This window comes from Echeneis naucrates, chromosome 1, assembly GCF_900963305.1.
Source record: "Echeneis naucrates chromosome 1, fEcheNa1.1, whole genome shotgun sequence".
Classification (NCBI taxonomy): Eukaryota; Metazoa; Chordata; class Actinopteri; order Carangiformes; family Echeneidae; genus Echeneis; species Echeneis naucrates.
Genome location: NC_042511.1, coordinates 19388198 through 19414777, shown reverse-complemented (window position 1 = coordinate 19414777; position 26580 = coordinate 19388198). Strand labels below are relative to the sequence as shown.

Below are 26580 nucleotides of genomic sequence, written 5' to 3'. Positions count from 1 at the left end.
GTGTTTTTCATCAGGAGCCAATGGTTATCTGGATTTTTTGTTAAAACATGCAAAAGTGACATTGACTATTAATCAGGGGCATGTAGCCTTAAATCATCATCTTGTAAGATCAGACCTTGGCAATGTTTAAACACACTGATAACCTCTCTGTCTTTTCATGCACATTTCTGCAGATGTGATATTATTATTGTGCTCAATATGAGTTTTAGTTCGATATGTATTTTGGGATGCTCCTAAAACTAGATGAGTATAGGAATGAAGAATATAAGGTACATAGGCTTATAGAGTGAAACATTTTTGATATAGCTTGTCACTACTGGCCAGTGGAACTGCATCAGAAATGGATCATAGCATTCAGATGAAATGGCCTGTTAAGCTGATCTGATCTGCAAGGGAAATTTAGGGACAATGTAGATACAAGGTTGGTCAAATATGTTGTCTTTGCTTGTGTCAGAGCAGGAGATTAAAAGCAGCGTAAATGCACACTTAGTTAAAGATACTCTTAAGATCAGGACTAAAGAATTAATGATTTATGTTAATGCAGCCTGATACCATCAAGACTGATTTAGTGCCATGTATGGGCATCCTGTCAGAGAACAGCACGACTTACCTCACAAGTTACCATACAGCAGCTTTATATATCTGTAGCAATATCCTGAATTTTACTAATCCATTTTGGCAGCTAAATTTGACATGTTTGGGTTTGAATCATTGCTGGAGACTTTAACCATGCTTGAAAAAAAATAAATAAATAACACAATTGTTCAGTGTATCTTTGTTGATTATGCACAAGACAGAATTCTTGTGTATTCAATAGTTGAATTAATTCAATTATTCCAATAATTAAATGAAAGTGTTACTCATTAATAGATACTGAATCATATGCTGACAAACTGTATATTTCTAGCCTGTCTAAAATGTTCCTGCTATGAAAAAGTCCATTATGTGAACTTTCTGCAGCTGAACTGCATGATGCTAACTGAGCTGTATGTGGGGGGTGGGGGGCGGGGAGATACTCCTCTCTCTCTTTAAAAACAGCAGCAGACATGACTAAAGCTACACCGTGAACAAGTTGGCAGGTGACTTTAAGGTCTGCAATTAGAATATCCAATGATGTTGGGCATCTGCTGATGATACCACTTTTCAACCAACTTTTACAGGTACTTCAATAAGTGGTGGATTTGGTAAGTAATCCCTTTATTAGCTTTTTCAGTCCCATTATAGCGGCTCTCTCATAGTTTTATCAGTAAAGCTATTTATGAGCCCCAATCAAGTGGTCTATTCACCCTGCTATTAATTTGCCAAAGAATTTGGTCATGTTTAATGTGCATGTCTATAAAAAAAATAATTTAGCAATGGACCATCATGTCATCACAGTGGTCACCAAATGTGTGATTTTTTTCCACTGGACAATGTGTTGCCCTCAGTGGCCCAAATCTGTCAACTTTCCAATGCACTTGTTTCTATGACAGAAATTTTTTTTACTGCATTGTTTATATGAGCTAATGGTATTGGTGTATAAGGGATTTTTGTAGTATAATAAGGTTCTCAGAGTGAGATATAAAATATTATATATCATAAGAGCTTGTTAAAAGTGTGTGTTTCTCACTAATGGTCTAAGAGCAACAATCTAATGATGTAATATGGAAACATCTAATCCCATGGAGCTCAGTTCTTGCAGGCGTCGCCCCCCCCCCCCAGACCAAGAGTTCATTCATTTGTCAAGGATGATGACTCCCTGTTTCCATGGAAATAAGTCAACACACTAGATTTAATGCCATACTTGGAAGCAGAAAGTGCAAGTCCTGCAGGACTAAAACAAGGTTTGGTGATGGTCTTAAGCATTAAAATGAAGCGGAACCAAGTGTGAAAGGAAGCATGGCTTTGGGCTAAGTGCCAAAGAGTCTGTGCCTTTAGAAAGTCTGGAGTTTTATGGATCCATCCAGTGGTAGAAATGCAGCAAATGACATGCAATTTAATGTAATCTGTCTGAGATTTTAACCACAGTCCAACTTCATTTCAGTAATTACCACATAAAGACATGCTGCATGTGTGGGGGAGGGGTGATGCTCTGGGCGAGGGCAGGGCACCTGGAAACAACAATAAACTGATATTACATTATGATTGTATCATGTCTCAGGCCTACACAGCTCTTAAAACCAATTATATAAACATCCTTAAATGGAGCACTGTGAATTGGGCACCCTCTGTACAGTTATTCCAGCCCAATCCAAGGCCACAGGCCTCTGTCGATTTGGGCAGTCTTGATGTCCTTTGTCTCATAGTATAATCTCAGACAGACTACAAGATGTTGCGATTCAGGCTCTGTAGATGCCAGACCATGACTTTTAGGACTCTGTTCTTGTTGCTGAAAATAAATGTAATGTATTTTGGCAATGTATTTTGGATTACGTTCCTCCTAAAGAATACATTTAGGATTGATCAGACTGAGTGGGGACAGATAAAAGTCTGAAAATCAAAAGTGCTGCAAACTTTTGTCTTTTGCCGTTCACTTTCTTTGGTTAACTTGACCCTTTTAGGCACAGTGGTGTTGCTGCATATTACTGTAACAACAATGATTTGTCCCAGTTTATGGAGGTAAGGACCAGCAGCAAGACTATACAGTCCTATGGATAGACATGGACAGATGGATATATTCATAAACTACTTAGTACCCTGATGCAACGCTGTCAGCACAAATTTAGTGCAAATGCTCACATAAACAAAAGAACAAGAGTAACGCAGACAGAAACATGGTGAACCACTATTATTGTGTCCTTCTCATTTTCATCTTCACCATTTTACTTTCCAATTTCATGAAATTGGAATTGTTTGAATGTAAATTTAGGTGTTTTTCAGAAAAATTATTTCTTCTGTTCATGACCTGTTGCTTCAACTGTCCAGTTAATTGAATAAATATTTTGAAGCTGTATTATGGCACCACCCTCTGGTAGATGTTGGGATGTGTTGGGTTGAGAGTAAACAGTCTGCCTTATAAATTTGCCCTGTAATTTTTCAAACTGCAGAGGAGAGCTGAACTTCTTTTTTTTTTCCTGTATGCCAGTTTCTAAATTTACATTGTGTAGACAGAAATAATAAGAATTTCAATTCTTAAGGCTGCCAAATTTTATTTTCACTGCTTCCTATTACTTTATAAAATCACTGTTTTCAGCTTACATATATTTATTTGTCTCAAAAAGGCATGCAGATCAAATACTGCTGAATTTAATATCAGATTTGTCCAACATATTCAGGCACCTGGTTTACTGGATGATTGAACCCATAGAACAATGTTTAAGCAGAATTGATACATAGTTGATTGGAAAACAAATCAAGGGAATAATTTGGCATATTTTTTTATGCATGAACTGTCTATGCAACCTAACTTCAACATCAAAACAAACACTGACTCATAGTTAGGTAGAGGGAAGCCCAGTATTTCTGCTATGTATAAAATAAATAAGCGCTCATTTTTAGTTCTTAAATGGAAATGCTGACTTCCATTGCACTGCTGACATTTTGTGCAGTGATAGATGTAGAGCAGTGGAGGGAAAGAAACCTCTCTGTGTAAACAGGCCTTCGGAAAACAGCCACCCAATTGTTTTGCTTATGCTCTTGGATGTGAATGCTGCTTCCCCGCTGATATTACATACCATTCCATTTAGAGCGGTGGCAGCCCGAGACGGAGCGGCCAAAGCTGCACTTCCTATTGGGGATAGGAATAACCAAGAGAACTGCAAAGTATGTAGAAATGTTTGAAAGTGCACAAATGCTTAAATCTGTTGATCTCAAAAGTAAACACTTAGTTGTAGGAGTATTTCAAGTTTTGTTTCTAACTTGGAATATTAATTAAAAGTCTGAGGAAATGTCTGATTATTTTGTAATCCTAACTGACCTGAAAGTGTTTATCTTTACTTTAATGAAGGTCTCATTGGCGAGACATTGTGAAAAAGTATTGGAAATGGAACCCGAAGCTGAAGACCCACTCAACAATGATAACTCCGTTACTTGGTCAGGTTCAGATGGTTCCCAGGAACTGTGTGTCCCCAAGTCATCGGCAGAATCTTACAATGAAGATGAAATCAGCAATAATTATTCTTTAGACCCAAATCCTCCTCATATCCCCAAATCTGATCCCAAGTCCCCAGAATGCCTTCAATTAGAAGACTGGGAATCTGCGTGTGACCAACAGTCCCTGCCTGAACAAAATGGAAGTGAAGAGGATTGCTCATTTCAAGAAGAGGATGAAATCTACCTAAGTAAATCAAGAGAGTCCATCACAGAATCTCCTCAAATTCAAACTTCACCAGTATCTCTGTCCCCAGAGCCAGAGCACTCTGACATGAAGTCACCCACTGGCCAGAAATTCCAAAAGCAATCCCTGTCGTCGTCATCCTCTCTTGGCTGTGTGGCTGACATGACCCTGGCCTTGACCCTAACCACAGAAGATCTGCTGGGAGCCAGTAATAGGCATGACCTAGGGAGTGGGAACAGGAGAGTTGATTCTTCAGAAGAAGGAGGGCGTAGTGAAGCACCTCCTGCTTCTGTCTTCTTTGAAATTCCAGACGAGGGTGCTGAGCAGGCAGAGAAGTGGAACTCAGAGTCTGACATAGATCTGAGCAGACCTGATCGGCACAGGGCAAGGCACACACGTAAGTCTACAACTTTTACCCTCTTTCATATATTTCAGTGCACATGTGGAGCTAGTTGTGCAAACTATCCAAACACTGTGATTTTCTTTTCCTGAATTTAAATGACATATGATTCATTGATAGATATCAGTGTTCACAGAGTTACCTAACAACATGACAACCAATTCATCTATATAAAAGATATATTTCAGACTTGCATCCATTAGAGGTGTTATATGAAGCAGACCTTTAGACTTTGAAGCAGACTACTTTAATCAATTTAATCGATAAATAATACATGCAAAGCATTATGGGTACTGTTTTTTTCATGCTGGTGTCTATTTGAGGTATACTTGCAGGGAGAATTCCCATGGCTTTAATAGTCTGAGCAGGACAAGAATAAAATATGACCATATGATGAGACAGGCAGAAACAAATTTGACAGACACGAGCATGTGGCTCCCTGGCCTGTCACCCAATCCCTTTTCCAATCGTAAGACTGGACTGCAACTGAAAGTGAGCTCCTCACTTCCCTTGCCTCATGGATTCCCACCCTTCTCCAAGTTAGCTGCAAGTAAATATGATGCTTTTATTAGTGCTCTGGCTTCAACAGAGGCAACTTTCAGATTTTTACTTCTTTTTTTATATAACTTAGCTTGCTTGAAATAATAATAACAACGTTCAGCCAAAATATGACTGTGCAAGTGAAGATGAAGTAATACAGAGACGCTCTATGGCACAAACCTTAACCACTCTTCACACAGTTGTTTTACTTTACTGAGCACAGACCATTAAAATACTGTAGCATTTTAAGCCTTCACTCACTAACAAATAATCAAAAAAACAAACAAACAAAAAAACCCAAAATGTGATTTCATCTTCATTTTATTTTCAGATTTGCTTGTTTTCACATCTTTTCTCTCTCCCTCTTTATCTTTCTCTCTCCGTTTCAGCGCTTGGCCGTAACAAGACCCAATCAGAAAGATACGTGAAGGAGACCAAGTCTAAATGTAAACAAATTGCTCGGCTCCTAACTGATGCACCCAATCCTCAAAATAAGGGAGCCTTGCTGTTTAAAAAACGACGCCAGAGGGTGAAGAAGTTTACGCTTGTGAGTTACGGAACTGGGGAGCAGCTTGACCGCCAAGACCAAATCGAGGACACTGATGAAGTGAGATCAGTTGGGTACAACTTTGTGACAACAAGTGATTCTGAATTAGGGGAGGAATATTCTGTTTATCACCAGCAGCATAATTTCAGTCTGAATTGGGCAAAAATGGAAGAATTACCAGCTGCAAAAGGAAAGGGAGTCTTGATGTTTGCCCAACGCCGCAAACGGATGGATGACATTGTATCTGAGCAAGAAGAACTGAGGAGTAAAGGACTGCCAGCAGAGGAACTAAAAAAACCTGCATGTACAAAAGCAATTAATATTTATGACACAAAGGAAATGTACATGCATGACAATCAGGCCAACTATGTGGATGAAAACCATAAGCAGCATATAGAATACCAAGAAAATACTCAGATGAATCACTTAGCCAATGTGCCAAAACCTCTGGTGCCAAACAGAACTGCAAGGCCCTTCCTAGGATTTCAAGATGGCACAACGGCTCACATGATGCCTGATGGCGTTGCTCCAATGACAAAGAGGAGTGAACCAAGGTTCAAAGTGCCTGTGCCGATAAACACTAACCCACAGGTATGGTCCCCAACTGGAGACATCATAGCCTCAAGAGATGAGAGAATATCTGTGCCAGCGATCAAGACGGGCATCCTACCAGAGTCAAAAAGAAAACCCCCTGCTAAACAGCAGATGCAGCAATCAGAACCCCACCTCCAAAACAGAGGGGACAGGAGGTCTTATATGGAGTCAGAAGAGGACTGCTTTAGTCTTGGAGCAGAAGCTTGTAATTTCATGCAACCTCGAGCAATGAAACTCAAAACACCCCCTCCAGTTGCCCCAAAACCTAACATCAATCTATCCTGCCCACCTTGGATGGGGACAAGTTCTTCTAGTGAGCCATATTTTCCACCAAGAAGTCCGGTTTCACAGCCTTCTCATGGCTCTGCAGGGCCTCATAAGCAGCATTACTTGCAGCAACAACAAGATTGGGCTCATCCTCAACAGACAGCCAACCGTTGGGCACTGGATCAAACCAAACCACCACTTCAAACACCTGTCAATGCCTGGGCTCCTGTCAGCTCGTCTTCTCAGCTTCATCCTCAGCAAACCACAAATAACTGGACTCAACAGCAGCCCCAGTCCCCTGTGAGTATGCAGGCCCGCAGTCCTACTTACAGCTCACATTGCCCACCTTTCCCGTCAAGGAATAAATTAGGTAGTGTTCCAAACTCAGTTGCCTCTTGCCCACCCCAAGGAGGAAAGTCGTACATCCACGCATTACAGGCTTCTCAAAAGGGACAGGTCTCAGACAGAGGTATTAATCAGGCTGGCGATGGTCCAATTTTGATGGGAAAAGGTGCACAGTTATTTGCTAAGAGACAGTGTCGCATGGAGAAGTTTGTTGTTGATAGTGATTCAGTGCAAGCTAGCAAAACAAGATCGGCTTCCCCAACCCTGTCCCTCCCTAACTCCTGGAGGTATTCTTCCAATGTACGTGCCCCACCGCCTTTATCGTACAATCCCCTTCTTGCCCCTTTCTATCCTCCATCAGCAGGCAAGCAGTTCCCTTCGACAAGCCCTCAAATCAAGCCCAAGACCAAAGAAAAACCAAAAGCACCCCAAAAGCATCTTAATGCTTTAGATATCATGAAACATCAGCCTTACCAGTTGGACTCATCATTGTTTAAGTATGATGCAGTCCCTGAGGCCAAAAGCCCTAGCACCAAACCAACCCAAGTGTCAAAGTTCGAGGTTACCCAAAACCTTAAACATAGAGTTGCCTCTTCTCATTCTCCTTACAATACCTCTGAGCTTGTCATTCAGGACAAGGCAGAAGCCCCTGCTGCTCATTTGGTAAGTTCCCCAAACTCTTCTGCCTTCCAAAACACAAGATCCGCTGAGCCTCTGGCAATTGACAAACACTTGGATGACAAGCACACCCCCACACCTGCAGCCTATCACATAACCTGCAAGCAAGCACCAAGCGCCCGACCTGCAAGCATATCTTCCCAGCAGTCATCTACTGGTGACAGCAAAGCTTCAGCTTTTTCTCCTGCATCTCTTATTGCTAGAGGTGCACGCCAAATGGCTCCTCTGCCAAATTTTTCTGCTAAGAAGCCAATAGTGACAGGCAAACAGTGGAGGCCTGTTGCTATGCTTCATTAGTCCTAATACTGTATATGGTTAGGTTTTAGTGTAGTCAACACTGAGACAATAGATAGCCATTACATCTGCAACTTGCTAGCATCTGAAATGTCTTACATAAATGGTGGAAATGTAATGTATGTGTTATTTATTTTTGCACACTGTAAATTATTTTAAAGAGGGCTCTATTCAGACAGTGCAGTAATCTCTACATTTCCACCTATATATATATATATATATATATATATATATATATATATATATATATATATATGTAGCTGACAAAGCTGACAAAGTGATTATTTTTTAAGGTAATTATATAAATAACTCATTACATCATCTTTCTAAATGGTGGGAAGTGGTTATATGTTCTAAAAGGAAATGTGAGGCAAAGTTATGTTGAGTGCTGTTACATGTGCAATATGTTTCCCCACAATATGTATAGAGTCTTGTTCACCTAAGGTATCTGAGTTGTTCTTTTATTTATTTAATTTTTTTTCTTAATAATGTAATAAGATTGCATGAATCCTAAAACTAGACACAACATTTATATTTACACATCTTTTTTTAACCATGGTCCAAAATATTTAAATTTCTCTAATCTGGAATAAGAGTAACTTGCATTTAGTCACATAATATGTCTTGTGTTTGGGGAGAAACTGTCTATGCATGCCTTTTTTCTTCAGTCTCATTCCAAACTTTTATGCTATCACAGCAACCAAAAGCATCAATGTTCGTTCAGATAATTAATCCTGGTGACTAAAATGTTTTTATGTGGATATATTTTCTGCACTCATCAGTTATGGATAGTTACTGAACTGCCTCTAAAGTCATCAGAGATTCTGTATTCTCATCCTGATGTCAAACATGAGCAGAATTTTGCTCTTGTTCAGGTTTAAAGATATTGCCTTTATTATAAGCAACTCAAAATACAAAAGCATCCTGTCTGTCTCTGTCTTTCTGGCATATCAGTCTTTATTGCACTTCTTGTCACCAGCACAATCATGCCATTAAATTTCCCTTTCCTCCTACCTGTGTGTTTCCTATGTGTCGTGAGCCTCTGTTCTCTTCTCCTCGGCTGCTGTATGCAGTTCTTTTTATATGAGTCACCCACATTTCTTCCTGTATCTTTCTCGCTGCCTCACAATTTGGCACAGATTGTCATATTTACTGAACCTTCAGCAACATCCATTCTCTAAAATCTACTCGACCGTTGGCTATTGTTAAAGGATCATTGCTTGTATTTATATGAAATGGTGGACAACTGAAGGTTCATACTATCACCGTGTGACTTACTCTTTTAGACAGAAGAAGATGTTGTGAAAATAAATATAGTTCTGTATATTTGTTTTCATGACATTTCCATTATTGCACCTTTTGAGCTTTATGTCAAATGTTTGGAACGATGTTCTTTACCTCCACTTTCAGATCAGTCCTGTTAAGAAATCCACACTCAAGCAGAGTTAGCATCTTGCTATTGCAATAATATGTCCAGTGATTTTGACAAGTCAGTTAATACAACTGCATTTTCTAAAATTGCATATAAAGCAACCATGCAACAATTACACAAGGTAAAAAATATTTTGGCATAGTTACATTTGTGTTACAGAAGGTTTCTTGGCTTGTCTAAGAAATGCAAACGATTTAGTGGATTTGTTGTCAAACCATGCACATCATAGCGTAATGATTACTGTCTGTTGTTATGCTAACCTGAAAGTTATGGAATTACTTGCTGAAATGGATAAAATGTACTAACCCTTTCAGAGTGGATTTCCCTCTAAGGAGAAGTTTTCAGAAACCTAGTTCCAAGCAATGTTTTATCATCTTTTAATGAGTACAAGAAATACTTAGTTATTCTCCAGAGGACACTTGGTATGCCTATATGTGGTACAGAAACGTAATCTAAGTACAGCAGCAGCTGTCCAAACAGCTGGCCGAACGCAGGTAAAGGAGAAACATCCACATTGTGTGATACCTTTTTACGTTACAGATCCCCCGATGAGCAAGCACTTGGTGACAGTGGCAAGGAAAAACTTCCTTTAAGAGGCAGAAACCTCGGGCAAAACCAGGCTCGGGGGGGCGGCCATCTGCCTTGACTGGTTGGGTTGAGAGTGGGAGAGAGAGAGAGAGAGAGAGAGAGAAAGAGAGAGATGGTGAGAGAGGCATGGGGGGGTGGTGCAGGCAGGAACATGTTGCTAGATGAAGTTCATGGAGTTGTAGCACAGAATTCATGAAGATATGGAACCAGCGGGCCTTGCAGGAACATGGGATGGCGATGAGTCACAGAATGAGTCTGCAGAATGAGGACAGGGAGAGAAAGGAGAGGAGCTGGGAGAGTCAGAGACCTCAGGAGAACATGGTTAGTAAATGTAGCGCAAATGCTTAGAACTGGGCGAAACAGTGATTTGATAAGAAGCATGGTTCTTATCAGCGCATGCAGAGGGGAGGGAGGGAGAGGGAGAGATGCTCAGTCCTTCCCCCAGTAACCTAGGCCTATAGCAGTATCTCAACAACTTCTTCTACTTTCCCTGTCAGGAAAACAAGAAGCCACTATTCTTTGAACTCAGAAAGTAAAACTATAATGAATTAGTCTGTTCCCCTTTGATAACTAAAATCGTTCATGTAATTTAAAGTAAAATATATGGAAGTTAGTCATTAGTTGTTCCGGCTTTGAAGCCAGAGGGGGGCAGCAAAGACGGCAAAACTGCTGCCACACCACTCAGTTGACATGAATGTTTTCTTTCAGGGATTTGGTCGAAGCCGCTCCATGAGCTTGCCCAAGTGGCTGAATTCAAAGCCTTCACCTGGGCTTCTGTCACCTGTGAGCACTCCTGGTATGCAGGCGGCAATTTTACCCACAGAGAGACAAACATCCTTTCAGGAAAATGTCTACAGGCCACTCTCACCCTGGGAGGCAGCATCCAGAAGCCCCATTGGTTCAGTGGAAGAGGCATTTGTGTTTCAGAGCCTCCCATCATCGGTTGCCTCCAGTGTGAAAGCTGCAGGCCATTGCAGATCTCTGCCAGAGCCACCAGACGAATGGAAGCGCAGGGTGTGTCTTGATCCTCCAGCCATCAGTAGGAGTAGTTATCTTGCCGCCCCTTTTTCCCACACAGCATCTCTGAGCAGGACATTTTCACCTAAGAAACCAGCCTTCTATGGGCCTCCCTTCAGACCTGCACAGCCTCTAGGGCTTGGCAGTAAGTCCAGCTTTGGATACATAGGCTCCAGTCCTAGAAAGTGCTCTTCTCTCTATAGTGCAGTTCAGAGGAGTTAACATGACATCAGGCATGCATCATACATTTTGCAAAGAAAGTAAGAAAGAAAGAAAGAAATATGTTTGATGTATGATCAGGAAAACATAGGTTGTTGCTGAGGTATGTTGGGTAAAAGTCTTATTATTTTAGACCATTTATTATTTCATGTGGTTATATATTTGAAGGGTGTTGTGGGTTGTGCATAAAAAGAAAGTTGCTATCCTCATGGTGTGAGTGATCACTTAAATTGAAGAACACAGCAACTTACTTTAGCTTTTTTGTTGAGGGCGGATCGGACATTTTGGTGTTGTGCGGTGATCACTGCGAATTATTTAGGACAGAAGTGGACCACTGCAGTTGGTTTTTAAGAAAAACTGTCATTAGGGCAGTGCTTCTCAAAGAGTGGAAGTTGGTCGCGGTGCGATGCCCGCGGAACATACTTTTTTAGAATAAAGTGTAATTGCACCTCCACTACAGTAGATGGCAGTGGCGCTGTCATTGTCAGAGTGTGCGCAGGGAGTATTAGGGTTTTATTGCACCGATATAGACTAAAGAACAATGTTAATAAAGTTATTCTTTATTGTAAATGTATCTATATTCCTTCCCTTTTTAATTTTAGTTTTCTTTAATGATAATAACGTGTTAGCATGTAAAATGTTATGCCGAGGTGTACTTATAACAATTTTATAGACAAATGATACGAGGCAGGGATGGGTATTTTCTTCTTCCTAGTGGGGGCGTAACAGAAAATAATTGAGAAGCACTGAGTTAGGGTAAGATTAAGAATGTGTAATACAAGTTAAAATGAATGTGTGGTGTTTGAAAGAAATTTGGTATTGCTTTGTGGTTTTCTTAAGTGAAACATTAATTCCTCACTAATAATTGTTGATTATAAATATATGGTGAGAAATAAGGTACAAATAAGGCACAAATCTCATGTGTAGGTTTTCATCAGTTTATCATTAACATTAGTACTCACTGGGACTTTTTGATCACTTAAATTTCACATTTGAATATTTCTTCCGGTGATAATTATTACAGATGTGACTTATTTTTAACATAATCACTTGTATCACAACACTTTGGCAGTGGCAAATATATTCTCTTTATATACTCTAAGGAAGCTATAATGCCAAAAAAAAGTCAACAGAAAAACTGCAGTAAGTATTTTTCTTTTTCTAAATTAACAATCTGCATGTATGATTTTAAAATGGCTACAAGAGCCACTATTATTTCTATCTTCTTGGTTAAGAGGAATTAATGTTGCATGCATACATTTAATTAAGTAACCTACTTTTGATTGTTCACTGTGCCAGTTTAAAATGTAAACAGAGCCACAATTTCTGTCTGCAAATGTCAACGTTTTTTAAAATTAAGATATTTCTAATGTAGCACTTTTCAGAATTTGTGAATCTACACTAGAGTCTTGTTTTTTTCTCAACTGTTTTTTATTTTTTATGTTTTTGCACCTTGTAAACACTAGCTGAAAATTAAAAGACAAAAAAACCCCTTTATGTTTTAAAGTGTTTTTACCATTATTTTCAACATTAATTATAATCTGTAATTTAAAAGAAACTGCATCATTATAGCACAAATGAAAATGTTGCAGGACATAATATCCAGGATGTCTGAAGTCATCGGATAATGGCCCTGATGTTTAAAAAAAAAAAAAATCCTTTTGGCTGAGAGCTGTCTTGGGGCTAAGATCACATTGGTCTGTAACGTTCATCAGTTATCTGTATGTCATTATCAAAAGCCAGTAATCAGACGTAATGACAATTCAGTTTGAAGACAGCAGTATACCAGTAACAGCTATGGCCTAATGACGACCTTCTTAGCTTGAAGCCTCAGATGTTATGTCAACCACAGAGATGCATTCGCTTTAAGGATTCAACCCAGGAAAGGAATATGTCTTCGAAGGGAAGTCCTGCCCCGAAGAACATCAGTGGGCATGTGTGTGCTGACCATCTTCCTCTCTCCCTCTGGTCGCTCTCCTTGCGCCATGGTGTTTCAGAGTAGTTTTGAGTGTTTGGCAGGTTAAATTTAGCCTATTGATGTAAGCCACATTCCATTCACAACAGATACAGAGACACAGTCACAGTCCGGTTTTAGTCCCCAGTAGTGTGAAGATCAGGGAAGATCCAACTACCTACTGTAGGTTGACCCCTGAGTCTCCGTGTCTCCACTTCAAGAATACAGGTTGAAGATTAAGGACACCTCTGCAGGTATGGATGACCCCTATCTGGGTGTACTTTGTGAATATGAGGTGGATTTAAATTACAGTAAGGTATACTGTCGGTCATTCTGGATCGTAAAGAAAGAAATTTGGGTGCATGCAACTAACATTTAGATTTTCTGTTATTTCTTATGGCGTAGTGATGACGAGATGTTTGAGAGATGATCAGTTAATTAGACATATTCTCTCTGTTTAAAATTACATCTCTCCACAGTCAGTTTATTTTGTCTGAAATCATTTTGATAATCTAATAAATATTACAGTTGCAAAGTCAATCACCAGGCACAACTGAGCTATTAAACATTTAAGATTGTTTGTAAAAGTACATTTTGAACTTTATTTTCAGAATCTTTTTTTCCCATTACATTAGATTTATGGGGTTTATATTTTACAATAAAGAAGACCTTAAACATATACAACCACTAAAATGTAAAATGTTATTTGGGATTTTGTGTTTCTGTATTTTTTTTCCGCGTTTTCTGCTTTCTGCTTGTGCTTTGCATCTACATATACTGTACAAGAGCAATATTCACCCTTGACCTTTGCACAGGTAATTTATCTTGTGACAGCATTAACAGGAGATGCCACTAACGTTAGCTCACTCAAAAAATTCAGTCCAGTGACATGGCCAGATTTGAGAATTATGTGTGTGGTACCACTACAAGTACAGTGGGGTTTTAGGATTATGCAATATAGTGTAATCTGTTGAATGCTACCTCTACAGGCATTATTGTAACATGACAAGCACTGATATGGCAGGTTTATCTAACTGGGAACCCTCCAAATTATCTTCAAAATCCAGTGTATATGTATAGCAAATGGGAGACAGATTTTGTATACTCAAGAAACAATCTATTGTATATATGTTATATAAGCAGAACCTAATGAAGAGAATTATACACTGTGAGATCTCATGAGTATTCTCCATTTGATAAGGCTAAAAGCACGGTATTACAGGAATGTTTTCTCTGAGAAAAGATTCAGCATTCAGCTAAACACTATTTAGCTGAACATAGCACTTTTCTGAATCAGTGAGATTACTTTCCAAGTAATACTCTTTATGACTTGGGCAGAACAACTACATCCTGTGTCCTGTATGTGTTTCCAGTCCTCCTGAGTTCTGCCAACCTTGCCAAACCTTCAATGTCACAATTCTGTACAATGCCAGCTGGAGAGAGGAAGAAGTGTGCAGCAGCTATTTGCCAAGAGGTCCATGGTACCAATGGTATGATGTTAGAGCTCAGACTCAACACACTGCTGCCAGAGAATATCCATTCTGATCTGGGTTCAAAATGTCAGGGCTACTCTCCAGCACTTGCCATAAATAAGCCAATGGGGCTGATGCACCACCTATGGTGACTAATCCTTTGTCGTTGTTCTTTTCAAAAGTCTATTTCTGGGTGGGTGGGAGGGTGATTGGGAGAGTGGGGGATGTTTTGCGGGCCAACTGTGTAGCTGTTTGCATATTGTGAAGGTTGGTGACAGCTGGGGTACATTCCATCACTATTGGTGGATGAGGGAGTATCATGTGCATCCAAAACAAAATCTCAACTATGATAACAAATTTTCCATAACATCAGATTTATTTCATTATATCAGATTTATTTGTATAGCGCCAAATCATAACAAAGTTACATCAAGGCACTTTACATATAGAGCAGGTCTAGACCAAACTGTTTATAAATTTATTTAAAGAGACCCAACAGATCCCCCGATGAGCAAGCACTTGGCAACAGTGGCAAGGAAAACTTCCTTTAAGAGGCAGAAACCTCGAGCAGAACCAGGCTCAGGGGGGGCGGCCATCTGCCTCGACCGGTTGGGTTGAGAGTGGGAGAGAGAGAGAGAGAGAGAGAGAGTGACATAGGCATTGGAGGGAGGTGTAGGCAGGAACATGTTGCTGCATGAAGTTCATGGAGTTGAGCTGTAGTACAGAATTCATGAAATATGGGACCAGCAGGTGTTGCAGGAACATGGGATGGTGATGAGTCATCACCTGCAGGATGAGGACAGGGAGAGAGAGGAGAGGAACTGGGAGAGACAGAGACTTTGGCAGAACATGGTTAGTAAATGCAGTATAAATGCTTAGAACTGGGTGAAACTGTGTTTTTTTAAGAAGGATGGTTCTTATCAACGCATGCAAGGGGGGAGGAAAGGAGAGCAAGCGAGACGGAGGGAGAGAGAAAGAGGGAGAGGGGGAGAGAGGGTAACAGGGAGAGACAAGGAGAGACAGAGAGAGAGAGAGAGAGAGAGAGAGAGAGAAGCTCAGTCCTTCCCCCAGCAGCCTAGGCCTACAGCAGCATAGCTAAAGAGTAGAGGACTTTAACTTTTTAACTATAAGCTCTGTCATACAGGAAAATTTTAAGCCTGGTCTTGAAAATTACTAAAGAGTCTGCCCCCCGGACCGATGCTGGAAATTGGTTCCATAGAAGAGGAGCCTGATAACTGAACGATCTGCCTCCAGATTTACTCTTGGAGACTCTAGGAACCACAAGTAAACCTCCATCTAGAGAGCGGAGTGGCCTGCTAGGACAGTAAGGAACTATGAGCTCTCTGAGATATGATGGGGCTTGGCCATTGAGAGCTTTATATGTTAAAAGAAGGATTTTGAATTCTACTCTATATTTTACTGGCAGCCAATGAAGAGCAGCTAACACAGGCGAGATATGATCTCTTTTCCTAGTTCCTGTTAATATTCGTGCAGCAGCGTTCTGAATTAACTGAAGGCCTTTTAGAGATTTGTTTGGACATCCAGCTAGTAATGAGTTACAGTAGTCCAGCCTAGAAGTTACAAATGCATGGACTAGTTTTTCTGCATCATCCTGAGAAAGGATGTTTCTGATTTTCCTAATGTTTCTCAGGTGGAAGAAAGCTGCCCGACTAACTTGTTTTATGTGAGGGACAAAGGACATGTCCTGGTCAAAAATTACTCCAAGGTTTCTTACAGTGGAGCTGGAAGCCAAAGTGATGCCGCCCAGACTGATGAGATGATTAGATAGTATTTTTCTGAGGTGCTTAGGGCTGAGTACAATAACTTCTGTTTTGTAGGAGTTGAGAAGTAAAACATTTCCAGTCATCCAGACTTTTATGTCTTCAAGACATGCCTGCAGTCTTGACTATCTGAGTGACTTAATTTGGCTTCATTGATAGGTACAGCTGAGTATCGTCTGCATAACAGTGGAAGTTGATGCTGTGTTTCCTGATAATGTTGCCTAGAGGAAGCAGATAAAGCGTAAAGAGGATTGGTCCAAGTACCGAACCCCACGGGACTCCATGACTGACTACAGTACATGAGGAGGAGCTGTTGTTAACATGCACAAACTGATATCTATCTGATAAGTAGGATTTGAACCACGTTAGTGCAGTTCCTTTAATTCCAATTTCATGTTCCAGTCTCTGTAGTAAAATATTATGATCTATGGTGTTGAATGCAGCACTGAGATCTAGAAGTATGGAGGCTTATCCATTGTCTGAAGCCATTAGAATGTCATTGGAGACTTTAACCAGCGCTGTTTCTGTGCTATGATGGGCTCTAAATCCTGACTGAAACTCTTCAAACAAACTGTTCCCATCCACATGGTTGTGTAGTTGTAGCTACAGCTTTCTCAATGATTTTAGAAATAAATGGAAGGTTCGATATGGGTCTATAGTTTGCCAAAACATCTGGATCAAGATTAGGCTTTTTAAGCTGGGGTTTGATGACTGCAGTCTTATGTGCCTGAGGTACATAACTCAGAAATAAAGTCAGATTAATCAAATCTAGATTGAACGGCTCAATAAAAAAAAAAAGATCTCTTTAAAGAGGCTAGTTGGTACTGGGTCTAATAAACATGTTGACAGTCTGGATGATGAAACTATAGAAGCTAGCTCTGAGAGATTCAGAGGTGAGAATGATTCCAGATGTAAAAGAGGCGTCGCAGCTGATTCAGGAGTTGTTGTATTCAGTAGGGGACTTTTATCTGACGTAAGCAAGAGCTGATAAATTCTTTCTCTGATTGTGAGAATTTTATCTGTAAAAAAGTTAATAAAATCATCACTGCTTAGAGCTAAGGGGATCACTGGTGCAACTGAGCTATGGCTGTTATAACATGAGTTATAACACTGAAAACCTAAGTTTTGTTATACATTTGATGTCTTTTTTGGACCTTTTCTTAAGGCCCTTCAGATGACAAAATTATATGAGGCAAAATTTCCATGAGATATTTATATTGCCTATCGTGTACTTTCCAGCTCTAAAAACAGAGTTGAATTTACCCACTATGGGGCCCAGGAGCAAAAATTAAAGCCACTATATCGCCACCTCCCTTCAACATTACCATTTTAATTGTTGAGTTGGCAACACATAATAGCACACACATAATGTAAACTCATGGAAAAGTATTAAAACTATACTACCCCAAGCTGGTCACATTAGTTTTTGATGTCAAATGAACATACAATTATTTACATAGCCACAACCGTCAGCTGTAAGCATGTGGCTTACCTGTTACGTGTCATTATTTGTCTAATTGGCAGATGAAATCGTTGGCCAGTGTAACGATATGGGTGATTGGGATTCTCAATACTATGTACTTATTTCTCATTTTTGCTTTCTCCCAGGGGACGTCATGGATCTCGGGAAAAAACTGAGCACTCCTAAAGACATCATGTTGGAGGAGCTGTCGCTGCTTTCCAACAAAGGTTCTCGGCTTTTTAAAATGCGCCAGAGGAGATCTGACAAATACACATTTGAAAGTATCCAAAATGAGGCAAATGCACAGCTAAATGTAAGTTATTGAGCCGTTGTCATATTTTTGAATGAGTCGATATATAATATATGAAATGTCTGTGTATTACACATTCACCCAATTTATCAGAAAATGTGCTCTTGAAAAAAAAAGTGCTACAGTATATGGATGATAACAGTGACATGTGCTGCGTGCCTTCTGCATCCTCCTGCCAAATCCTCCGAGAGGCCATTCAGGCACTTGGCTGAGGAGCTGCTTCCACTTTATCAGTCCTGCTGATTCATGTGTGTATGCGTGTGTGTGTTTGTGTGTGTGTGTGTTTTACTATGAGAGTACACACTTGAGCATATGATTGCCAACAGCAGTTACAGATGACCCAGCTTTGATTGTTTTGTTACACAATTGTTAGGATTTTAACCAAAACTGAATTTGTACACCGTTCTTCGATCGTTTTGCTTTGCAGAATGATATTTTAGCTGGGAATACACAAACTGTAGAAATTAAAGTGGAGGTGCCCACCCATGGAGACGCTGCTACTGCAGGAAACACTGTTTCAGGTAATAATTGCATGTATGGTTGATATATTGAGTATAATCTGAAGGGTTAAGATTAAAACATAGTCATGATTTAAAGGTATTAGAGGATGCATTTTAATCATCAGTAAAACCAAGCTATAACTAACACTATAAAATTGTTAGTTTGAGTATCTACCATTTCCTCCACCATCTAAGACTTGGGCAGACCAACTGATTGTGTAATGTGAAGCTGTCACAGCAACGACAGCTATTATGAACTTGTAAAAGCTGGTTTCATCATATGGCAGCAAATGTGAGTTGTATGATATTGTGTATGGTTAAATACACAAGCTAGACCACTTAAAATTTTTTATTTTATTTAGTTCCATGAGGCCTCATTCTGGAACACCTCAGATCAGTGTCATCTCTTATCATCACATAATGTGATGAGAGCACACTCCAACTATGTGATATTTTAAGGCCTCACACTGTAATGATGGACAATGCAGTCTGCCTGATTTAAGTGTTCACTAAGCACAGACACTATTCATAATCCTATCCGCTCTAAAATTCTTAAACTCCCATAAAAAACAGGCTAAAGAAAATGGATCTACGTTAACACCTGCACATCAAACTGTCAGACCATTTAAAAACAAGCCACCACAGCATTGTTTCATAAAGGCTTTTCTCATCTGGTGTAATGTTTGTTTGTGGTCTCTCCTCTACAGATAGCACTGCAGAAAAGATAAGCACCACACGGATGGCCAAGGCCTATCACTCTCCATGGGAGGAGGCAATTCTGAGGAACCCGGACCTCGCTGAAACACTCAAACTAGCAATGCCTGGACTAGATCCCCGACAGGAACTTCCTGAATACAAATGCTTTAACCGGTAAGAGGGCTCAAAGCACATTTTGTTGAATTAGCACAGAATGTAAGAAAGAGTCAAATTCACACTTTGGGCTACATTACAGGGTTGCAACTCCTTACGGGGGTTTTGAAAAAGCTCCCAGAGGAATCACGTTCAGAATCCCAGAGATAGACCTGAACTTGCCCAGATACCCAGAGCTCCAGGAGCAAGGGAAGCGACCCACCTTCAACAGGACAGCCCAAGGATGGATATCTGAGGGCACCCATCTGATCCTTCCCACCCTGGAGCCGACCCCCATCCCAGAGTCTGACGATCTGTAGATGGCTTTATGTAAACTGGCAAAATGGTGATAAAACAGTCAAGTAGTAGTGCAGTTGCAAATCCTAGCCAATATTTTTGGATTGTTTCCAAGCAATGGACATAACATGTTTTTTGTTCTTCAGGTGGCTAGAGTTCTTGCTGTACACTGGAAAAACACAAGATATGTCTGTGACTAGCCAAAGATTGGACAATACACAGTTTCCACTGATTCTAAAAGCAAACCTGTATTTTTTTTATAAAAAAAGAATATTTAATATAAATAAAGAATGCAACTTATTTATTGATGGCACACAATCAAAACTGGAACATGCAGTGGTTTATATAACGTATTATATTTTTATTGTTGTGCTCACACAAAAGTATACACTAATAAGTGAAAAAATCGATTGAATATTCAATTGAATTGATATATAGCTGTACAGTATATAGACAAGAATTACAATTGATTTAAAATTGCACAGTAAATCTATAAACAGTACATATTCTTCCTTCAATTTTTAATACGAGGCAAAATTGGAAGCTCTGTGTCACGTTTTACAGCACAGTGCAGTGCAGCCAATTGTGAGAAATTCCCAGAGAGGTCACCAATTTGGGTGGATGATTGAGGAACCTTGACTTGTAGACCTGACACTGAACAGTGCCAAAGTGCTTCTCATTAGAAACACTGCATCTCATGGACTCTTTTGAGTTTCTATGTATACAAAAAATAACTACTCCCTGCAGAGAATAATGTAAAATGGAGACCAACTGTCACGCCTGCTATGTGTAGAGTGCAATGACAGTAAAGAGGCAATGTACATGTTTGTTCTGTCTTCTTTCTGAATTGAAAATCATATTTAATTTTGCAGTAACACAACTAGCACTCGCAACTTTGTGAGTGAGCGCGAAATACACTGCATGTCTGCAAGTTCAATGTTTGTGGAAATTCTGAAAACATTTAACGCGAGAGAGTAATATGTACACCTTCTCGTCAAACTTGACAGATCCTTTGATCTTAGTTGACCTTTTGACCCCTCCCCTCTCGACCAATGAGAGCGTTTCACCGCTCCTAAACACTCCACGCCCCTGGCGAAGAGGGCACTACCAATCAGATCATTCGAGGGCGGGGATGAGCAGAATGGCAGCAAATTCATTTCCAGGTTGACAGGCAAAGAGGGAGGAAGTGTTTTGCTAGAGTGAAAGGAGCAGAGAGTGTTTTTCTCTCCCTATGAAGAGGGAGTATATTGACAATACAATGGTATTAACACAACAAGATAGAAAAAAGAGTTTTAAATCATCTGAAAGTTGTGTTTTCTCCCTATGAAGGGGCTACTCACTAGGGTCTTTTGTAATTTTCAGTTTCGTCCGTTTTTCAAACCTCTGTTGTAATGAAAGGAGAGGACGATTTTCACACGACACAGAGTGTTTCTTTCTACTTTGCAAATCAGGGTTGACTGGAGAGGAATTAGGTTTTCACCCACTGATCCAGCCATAACCACTCCCCTAGTGTGTCCACGCCCCTAGCGATCGTATGGGGGGCGAGCACGAGCAGAATGGCGCTCAATTCAAATAGAGGGTGACAGGCAAAGAGTTTTGGACGTGTGCTGCAGTGAAAGGAAAAAAAAAACTTGTGTTGTGTGTTGAGTGTTGAGGTTTTTTTTTTTTTTTTTTGCGAGAGTAAGAAAATGGCTGAAAACAACATGAAATCAGAGTCTGCCGCCCCGAACGTGGTGATTGGGGAGACTCCTATAACGAGTTATAATGAATTACGAGGAGCTCCGAAGAAGCGGGTGACATATTTGTGTCAGATTCAGACTCCAGCACCCGAGGCTCTCCACAGAGAGTGGAAACTGTCGGACGGCAGTGCCTGGGGGTACGTGTTCAACTATACTATAAGAGATGTGTTTTTACCAGTTGGAAAAAGATGAGGTTTACAGCCCGGTGGGATCGAGAGCAACTCTCTCCTCAACAGACTGGTCGGCACTGACGTTGGTGGGTGTAACAAATTTAAAAGTGAATGGCGTGAAAAAAGAAGAGGGATCATCAGGAGTTCCGAAAAAAAGAATTGCAGCCAGCATTGTGTGGGAGACCAAGAGTACCCCGTCGAGTCGATGGTACAACAGAGCCGCCCGTTGGGTGAGTGAAGGGTGTGAGGACGAGTTTGTGTTGGAGTATTTCAACAACGAGGGCGGAGTGTTTCAGAGATGTTTGCACATTCCGTTCAAGAACTGGTTGACGATGATAGAGGAATACACAGAGAAAATTAAGACTCTGCGAGCAGTCAGAGTTTCAGAGACATTCTGCTGGTGAGAAAAATTCTGGTGTATTAGACTCCACCCCTTCTATGTCATTGGTCTACGAATAACTCCTCAGCCTCCTCCTCCTCCTCCTGACCAATTCCAACACGCTTACATGGCTAAAATGGTGTGTGAGTAACTCCGCCTCCTCTCAGCCGTACTTTAAAAAAGATAGAAAAGCCCGACGAGAACAAGAAGATAAAATCATGTCTTTCATACCCACAACGGTCTGCCCGCCAAGTCCTCGTCCTCCTAGTCCGCTGACTTTGCGGTCTCGCAGGAAAACATCTGACCCGGATCGCTCCTTATCCGTCGAGCGGATGTCTCGCAGAACCACCAAACTCCCCAACGGCTGCGCAGATTGCTCCTGACACACCCAGCGGAGAGAGAGGATGTGGCTCTTTCGAACACGGTGAAACCCGTGGTGTCTCATCTGCTGAACCACATCATCTCTGTTTTTCATTCGGAAATCAGCTACGGCTGTATCATCGGCCACCCCAGTCAGAGGGAGCAGAGTGTCTGGAGGATGCGCCGGACTACTTCTACCTGAAGTACTTTGAGCAGGTGAACGAGAGACTTTGGATAAATTTGTTCCTGCCATCGCCGTGGCCTTGAAAAATCATTCCATCCACGTGTCGGGTGAGAGGATCCAAGGTCTGGCAGAAGCATTTCCTTCACCCTGTGGAACGGCGGAGAAGAGTTGAAGAAATGGGGGATTATTGTGGAAAATTGATGGCGCATTTGGAGGATCACTGGACTACCAGCCGGTTAGTCTTTATTTTAGAAGGGGTGATTGAAAACACAACAAATGATAATCCTGTGGATGAAATGAGAAAGAGGTTGGACTCGGTTCGAAGTCACGGAGGACCCTTGCGGGGTTTACTCATCACGGTTGCCTCGCAATTCACGGCTGAACGGTCATTACCCAAAGCATTTGATGAAATGATCAGAGAGATTAATTATGACAATGTGGATCATCTATTTATGATATATGCTTTGATTGTAGATGTCATAAATCAACGTGTACAAAACAATGTGCCTACACACGTCTGGAGTGAATTGCTGAAGCTGCATTGTGTTATTAGAGCCACCATTGGAGCCTCGGTGATGAGGACCGCCCTGTACAGCCTTGATGTTTAAATATTATAACGATGTATATGTGTTGATCCATCATATATTTTCAATGTATTTTGAACATTCATATATTTTGAACCATCATATATTTGCTACGTATTTCTGATGCTTGAACTCTGGAGAGGCGCGGGTGTCAACATGTCTGAGAAAAGCGTCATGAAAAAAGCATATTATAACCCGGTTCACCCGGGCAGCTTTGGAGGGGCGGACAGACTCTGCAGAGCCTTGCAAGATGAAATGGGTAAAAAAGTAAATGTGGAAAAAGTTAAAGAATTTCTATCAGAGCAGGATGCTTATACTCTGCATAAACCGGTCAGAGTAAATTTTCCTAGGAATAGAGTGTTTGTTCCATGACCGATGGTTCAATTTCAGGCCGATCTCTGCAATATGCAGGCTTTGGCCGAGGACGGTTATCTTTATCTTATTTTGAATCTGTTTTTAAAGAGAGCCGGACCCCCGAAAAGTTACAAACGGACTCTGGTAAAGAATTTCCAGAGGCTTATGAAGAAACACAAGGTAAAACATTTTGCCACGGCCAGCGATCAGAAAGCTTCAGTGGTGAAAAGATGTAACCGTACGTTGAAAACTTGAACGTGGAGGTATTTTACCGCTAAAAACACCCGCAAATACTGTGGTGAAAAGTTATAACAGCTACCATAAAAGTATAAAAATGACCCCTCAGCAGGTGACCAAGGAAAATACCTCTCAAGTTTTTCAAAACATGTACGGTTCATGATTTACTTTGATTGGAAAAAGAAACCCAAAGAGGATGAGGAAGCGGGAGAAGAGGTGAAGGCCGTTCTTCTCGTAAATAGAAAAGGTGATGTGCAGGTAGCGGCGGTTGAAAGCGCGTCCAAGAAAGAGACGGGGGTCGTCGTCAAAGATTTATGGAAGGTTATTACAGAAGCGCCAAGCAATTTGCGGACGAGTTCAACACGTTTTTTAGACGTATCGATACGGACATTAAAATAGTCTTTAACGACGTTCACAAGAAATGTTAATATCACGCTGGGGGTCAGTTTCATCTTCGTTGTTTTCCACCCATGGCTTACATCCTAGGTGTAAAGCCCAGAGAATGGATCAAGTTTGAATCGAAGACGGCTCCTTATCCCGCGGATATAAAAGTGGGGATGTACCACCTCTACTGTTACACAGACGTGGTACAACACCAGGTGGCGGGTGATGCTTACGCTCCTCTATTGAGAATCGTCGATGTGCAGGGATCAAAACCTACCCGTCGATTTCACCTTTGGCAAGACTGTTGAAATTACATTTCAGGCCCGTCAAAACTCTTTCCAGTGTATAAAAAAAAGATTCAGAGTCTCAAAACAGACCCTCACCGTTTTGTGAGTTATTATAAAAATCAAGTAGGGGGAGCACTGCCCGGCTTTTACGGGTCCCCTGTGATGTACGGGAGAGGTATAGGCTCTGTATTTAGTAAGTTATTTCGTTTTGTAGCGCCTTTGGTGAGAAAGGGCTTTGCTCCTGCTCTGGAGATATATTTCTTTAGGAAAATAAATAAATGCAGTATAGCAGAGCTGGATTTATTTTCAGCGCCCATGACCCAGCTGTCTATCGATGAAAAACTCTATACGGAGGTTTTGCCTTTGTCTGCGATTACAGACGGCGGCCCCATAGAGTTTTTTTTTATACTGGGAGATGGTGACAAATATCTGGATCTGAACAACACCTTGCTGCACCTGAGGGTAAAAATCACCAATGCGGAGCCTGGTGAGCCTGATCAATTACCCCTTGAATACAATTTTTAGTCAATGCGACTTTATTCTGGGAGACAGATTGATATCGCAATCCAGCACCACTCACCCGTACAGGGCCATGATAGAAACCTTACTAAACTATTCGGAAGACGCCTTAAAAAGTCAGTTCAGCGCCGGGTTATTCTACAAAGACATGGCCGGTGCTATGGACTCAGTGGTTGTCACCAACGGGCCCAACAAAGGCCTGTGCGAGAGGGCCGCTTTTACCTCCAAAGAGGTCCACCTGCTGGGACCTCTCCACGCTGACATATTTTTCAGCAAGAGGCTTCTTTTGAACGCGGTGGATTTGAGAGTCAAGCTCACCAGAGCCAGCGACGCCTTCAGCCTCATGTGTGCCGGTGACGCCACCTACCATTTAAAAGTGCTGGGAGCCTCTCTGTTTGTGAAAAAAGCCACCGTGGCCCCCGCGGTGCGTTTAGGACACTGTTTGTCTTTAACGCCGCCGAAGATGCCAACGCCTTATCCCATGTTTCCAACGGAAATTTAACGCTGGTAATGAGATTCAGGGTACTGTTACCACCACGATACCATACCACCACCCTGATCGTTTATGCTTGCTACGAATCTATTTTGGAAATCAACTCCAAGCGAGTGCAAGTGTTGGTGGATTACTACTAAAAGTCAAACCGACGCAAAAATGAATAACCTTCAGCTGGAAAGTCTCACGCATTGTTTACTAGTTTTACACGCTGTCTCGCATAGCCGTCCATCAGTCATTTGACACTGTCAAAGTTAACTCTTTGACAGCTGTCATGCGTCTACGTAATACCTTTGACTTTGAGCACCGCTTTTTTCTTGTTCCTGGTTTGATAAGTGTAGCTTTTAGGACCGGCTGCAGCAAATTCTTGTATGCTGTCTCCGTCTAATCCGTCGGTCTAATCTCCCAGGTAGTTGCCCAGAGGCAGTTTCTAGTGGTGTAAATGAGGCTGCCTGTGTCAAAGTAAAGAACTCTGTCCTGCATCTGTTCCAAGTAACCGTACAATTTTAATCTGCCGTAGGCCGTGGTGAAAGCAGCTACCTTGTTGGGAGGGGTGATGCAGCGATCTCCGTGCACCCACTGGATCAGAGCTGCTCTGTCGTTGATGAAGTTAAAGTATTTGACTTTGTGCTTTTCTGAAAACATAAAAGAGAAAAACTTTTCGGCTTATGTGATGAGAGACGTCTGACAGAGGTTATTTCTCTGAGCAAACTTTCCCCAGAAGCTGTTGAGACACAATTTAGAAATTTGTCTTTTTGCCGGATTTGGTTTAATTGGGAGGCGTCCAGCAAAATACCCTTATGCGTCTGATAGTCCCTGAGGAATCTTTCCCTGCTCTCCTCATCTACGACCTCGGGCGGGTAACCTGAAGCCTCCTGTTTACCTTTCAAAAACGTCTGCATGTACTTTAGAAAGACGGTGTCGTCCCTGCGATCGAAATGCCACACTTCTGTGATCTTGGCCAAGCGATAGCCCATCTCCGAAGCCTTGTTAAACTCTGGCGTGACCCAGACCCCCTTTAAAGCCCTGGCCTCGCCACTGTGAGTGCACGCCCCCTGCTGAAAATTAATCTCTGCGCAGATGCGGCAC

The 26580-nt window shown here is 41.2% G+C and overlaps 2 protein-coding genes across 3 annotated transcripts; both read left to right on the top strand.

The window, feature by feature from the left end:
- Positions 1-3961: 3961 nt before the first annotated feature.
- On the top strand, positions 3962-11754 carry synpo2b (synaptopodin 2b). The gene is made up of 3 exons (XM_029497335.1): positions 3962-4652; positions 5585-7611; positions 10649-11754. Exons 1-3 carry the CDS (start codon positions 3962-3964, stop codon positions 11177-11179), a joined length of 3249 nt encoding a protein of 1082 aa, XP_029353195.1. The 3' UTR covers positions 11180-11754.
- Positions 11755-13249: 1495 nt separating this feature from the next.
- On the top strand, positions 13250-20622 carry myoz2b (myozenin 2b). 2 transcript variants are annotated; one of them, XM_029506653.1, is made up of 6 exons: positions 13256-13384; positions 14504-14620; positions 17992-18158; positions 18583-18676; positions 19363-19525; positions 19608-20622. In XM_029506653.1, exons 2-6 carry the CDS (start codon positions 14539-14541, stop codon positions 19822-19824), a joined length of 723 nt encoding a protein of 240 aa, XP_029362513.1. In that variant the 5' UTR covers positions 13256-13384; positions 14504-14538; the 3' UTR covers positions 19825-20622. The 2 variants fall into 2 exon arrangements, with proteins under 2 accessions (XP_029362521.1, XP_029362513.1); XM_029506661.1 differs by lacking the exon at positions 14504-14620 and having other exon boundaries at positions 13250-13384.
- Positions 20623-26580: the final 5958 nt, after the last annotated feature.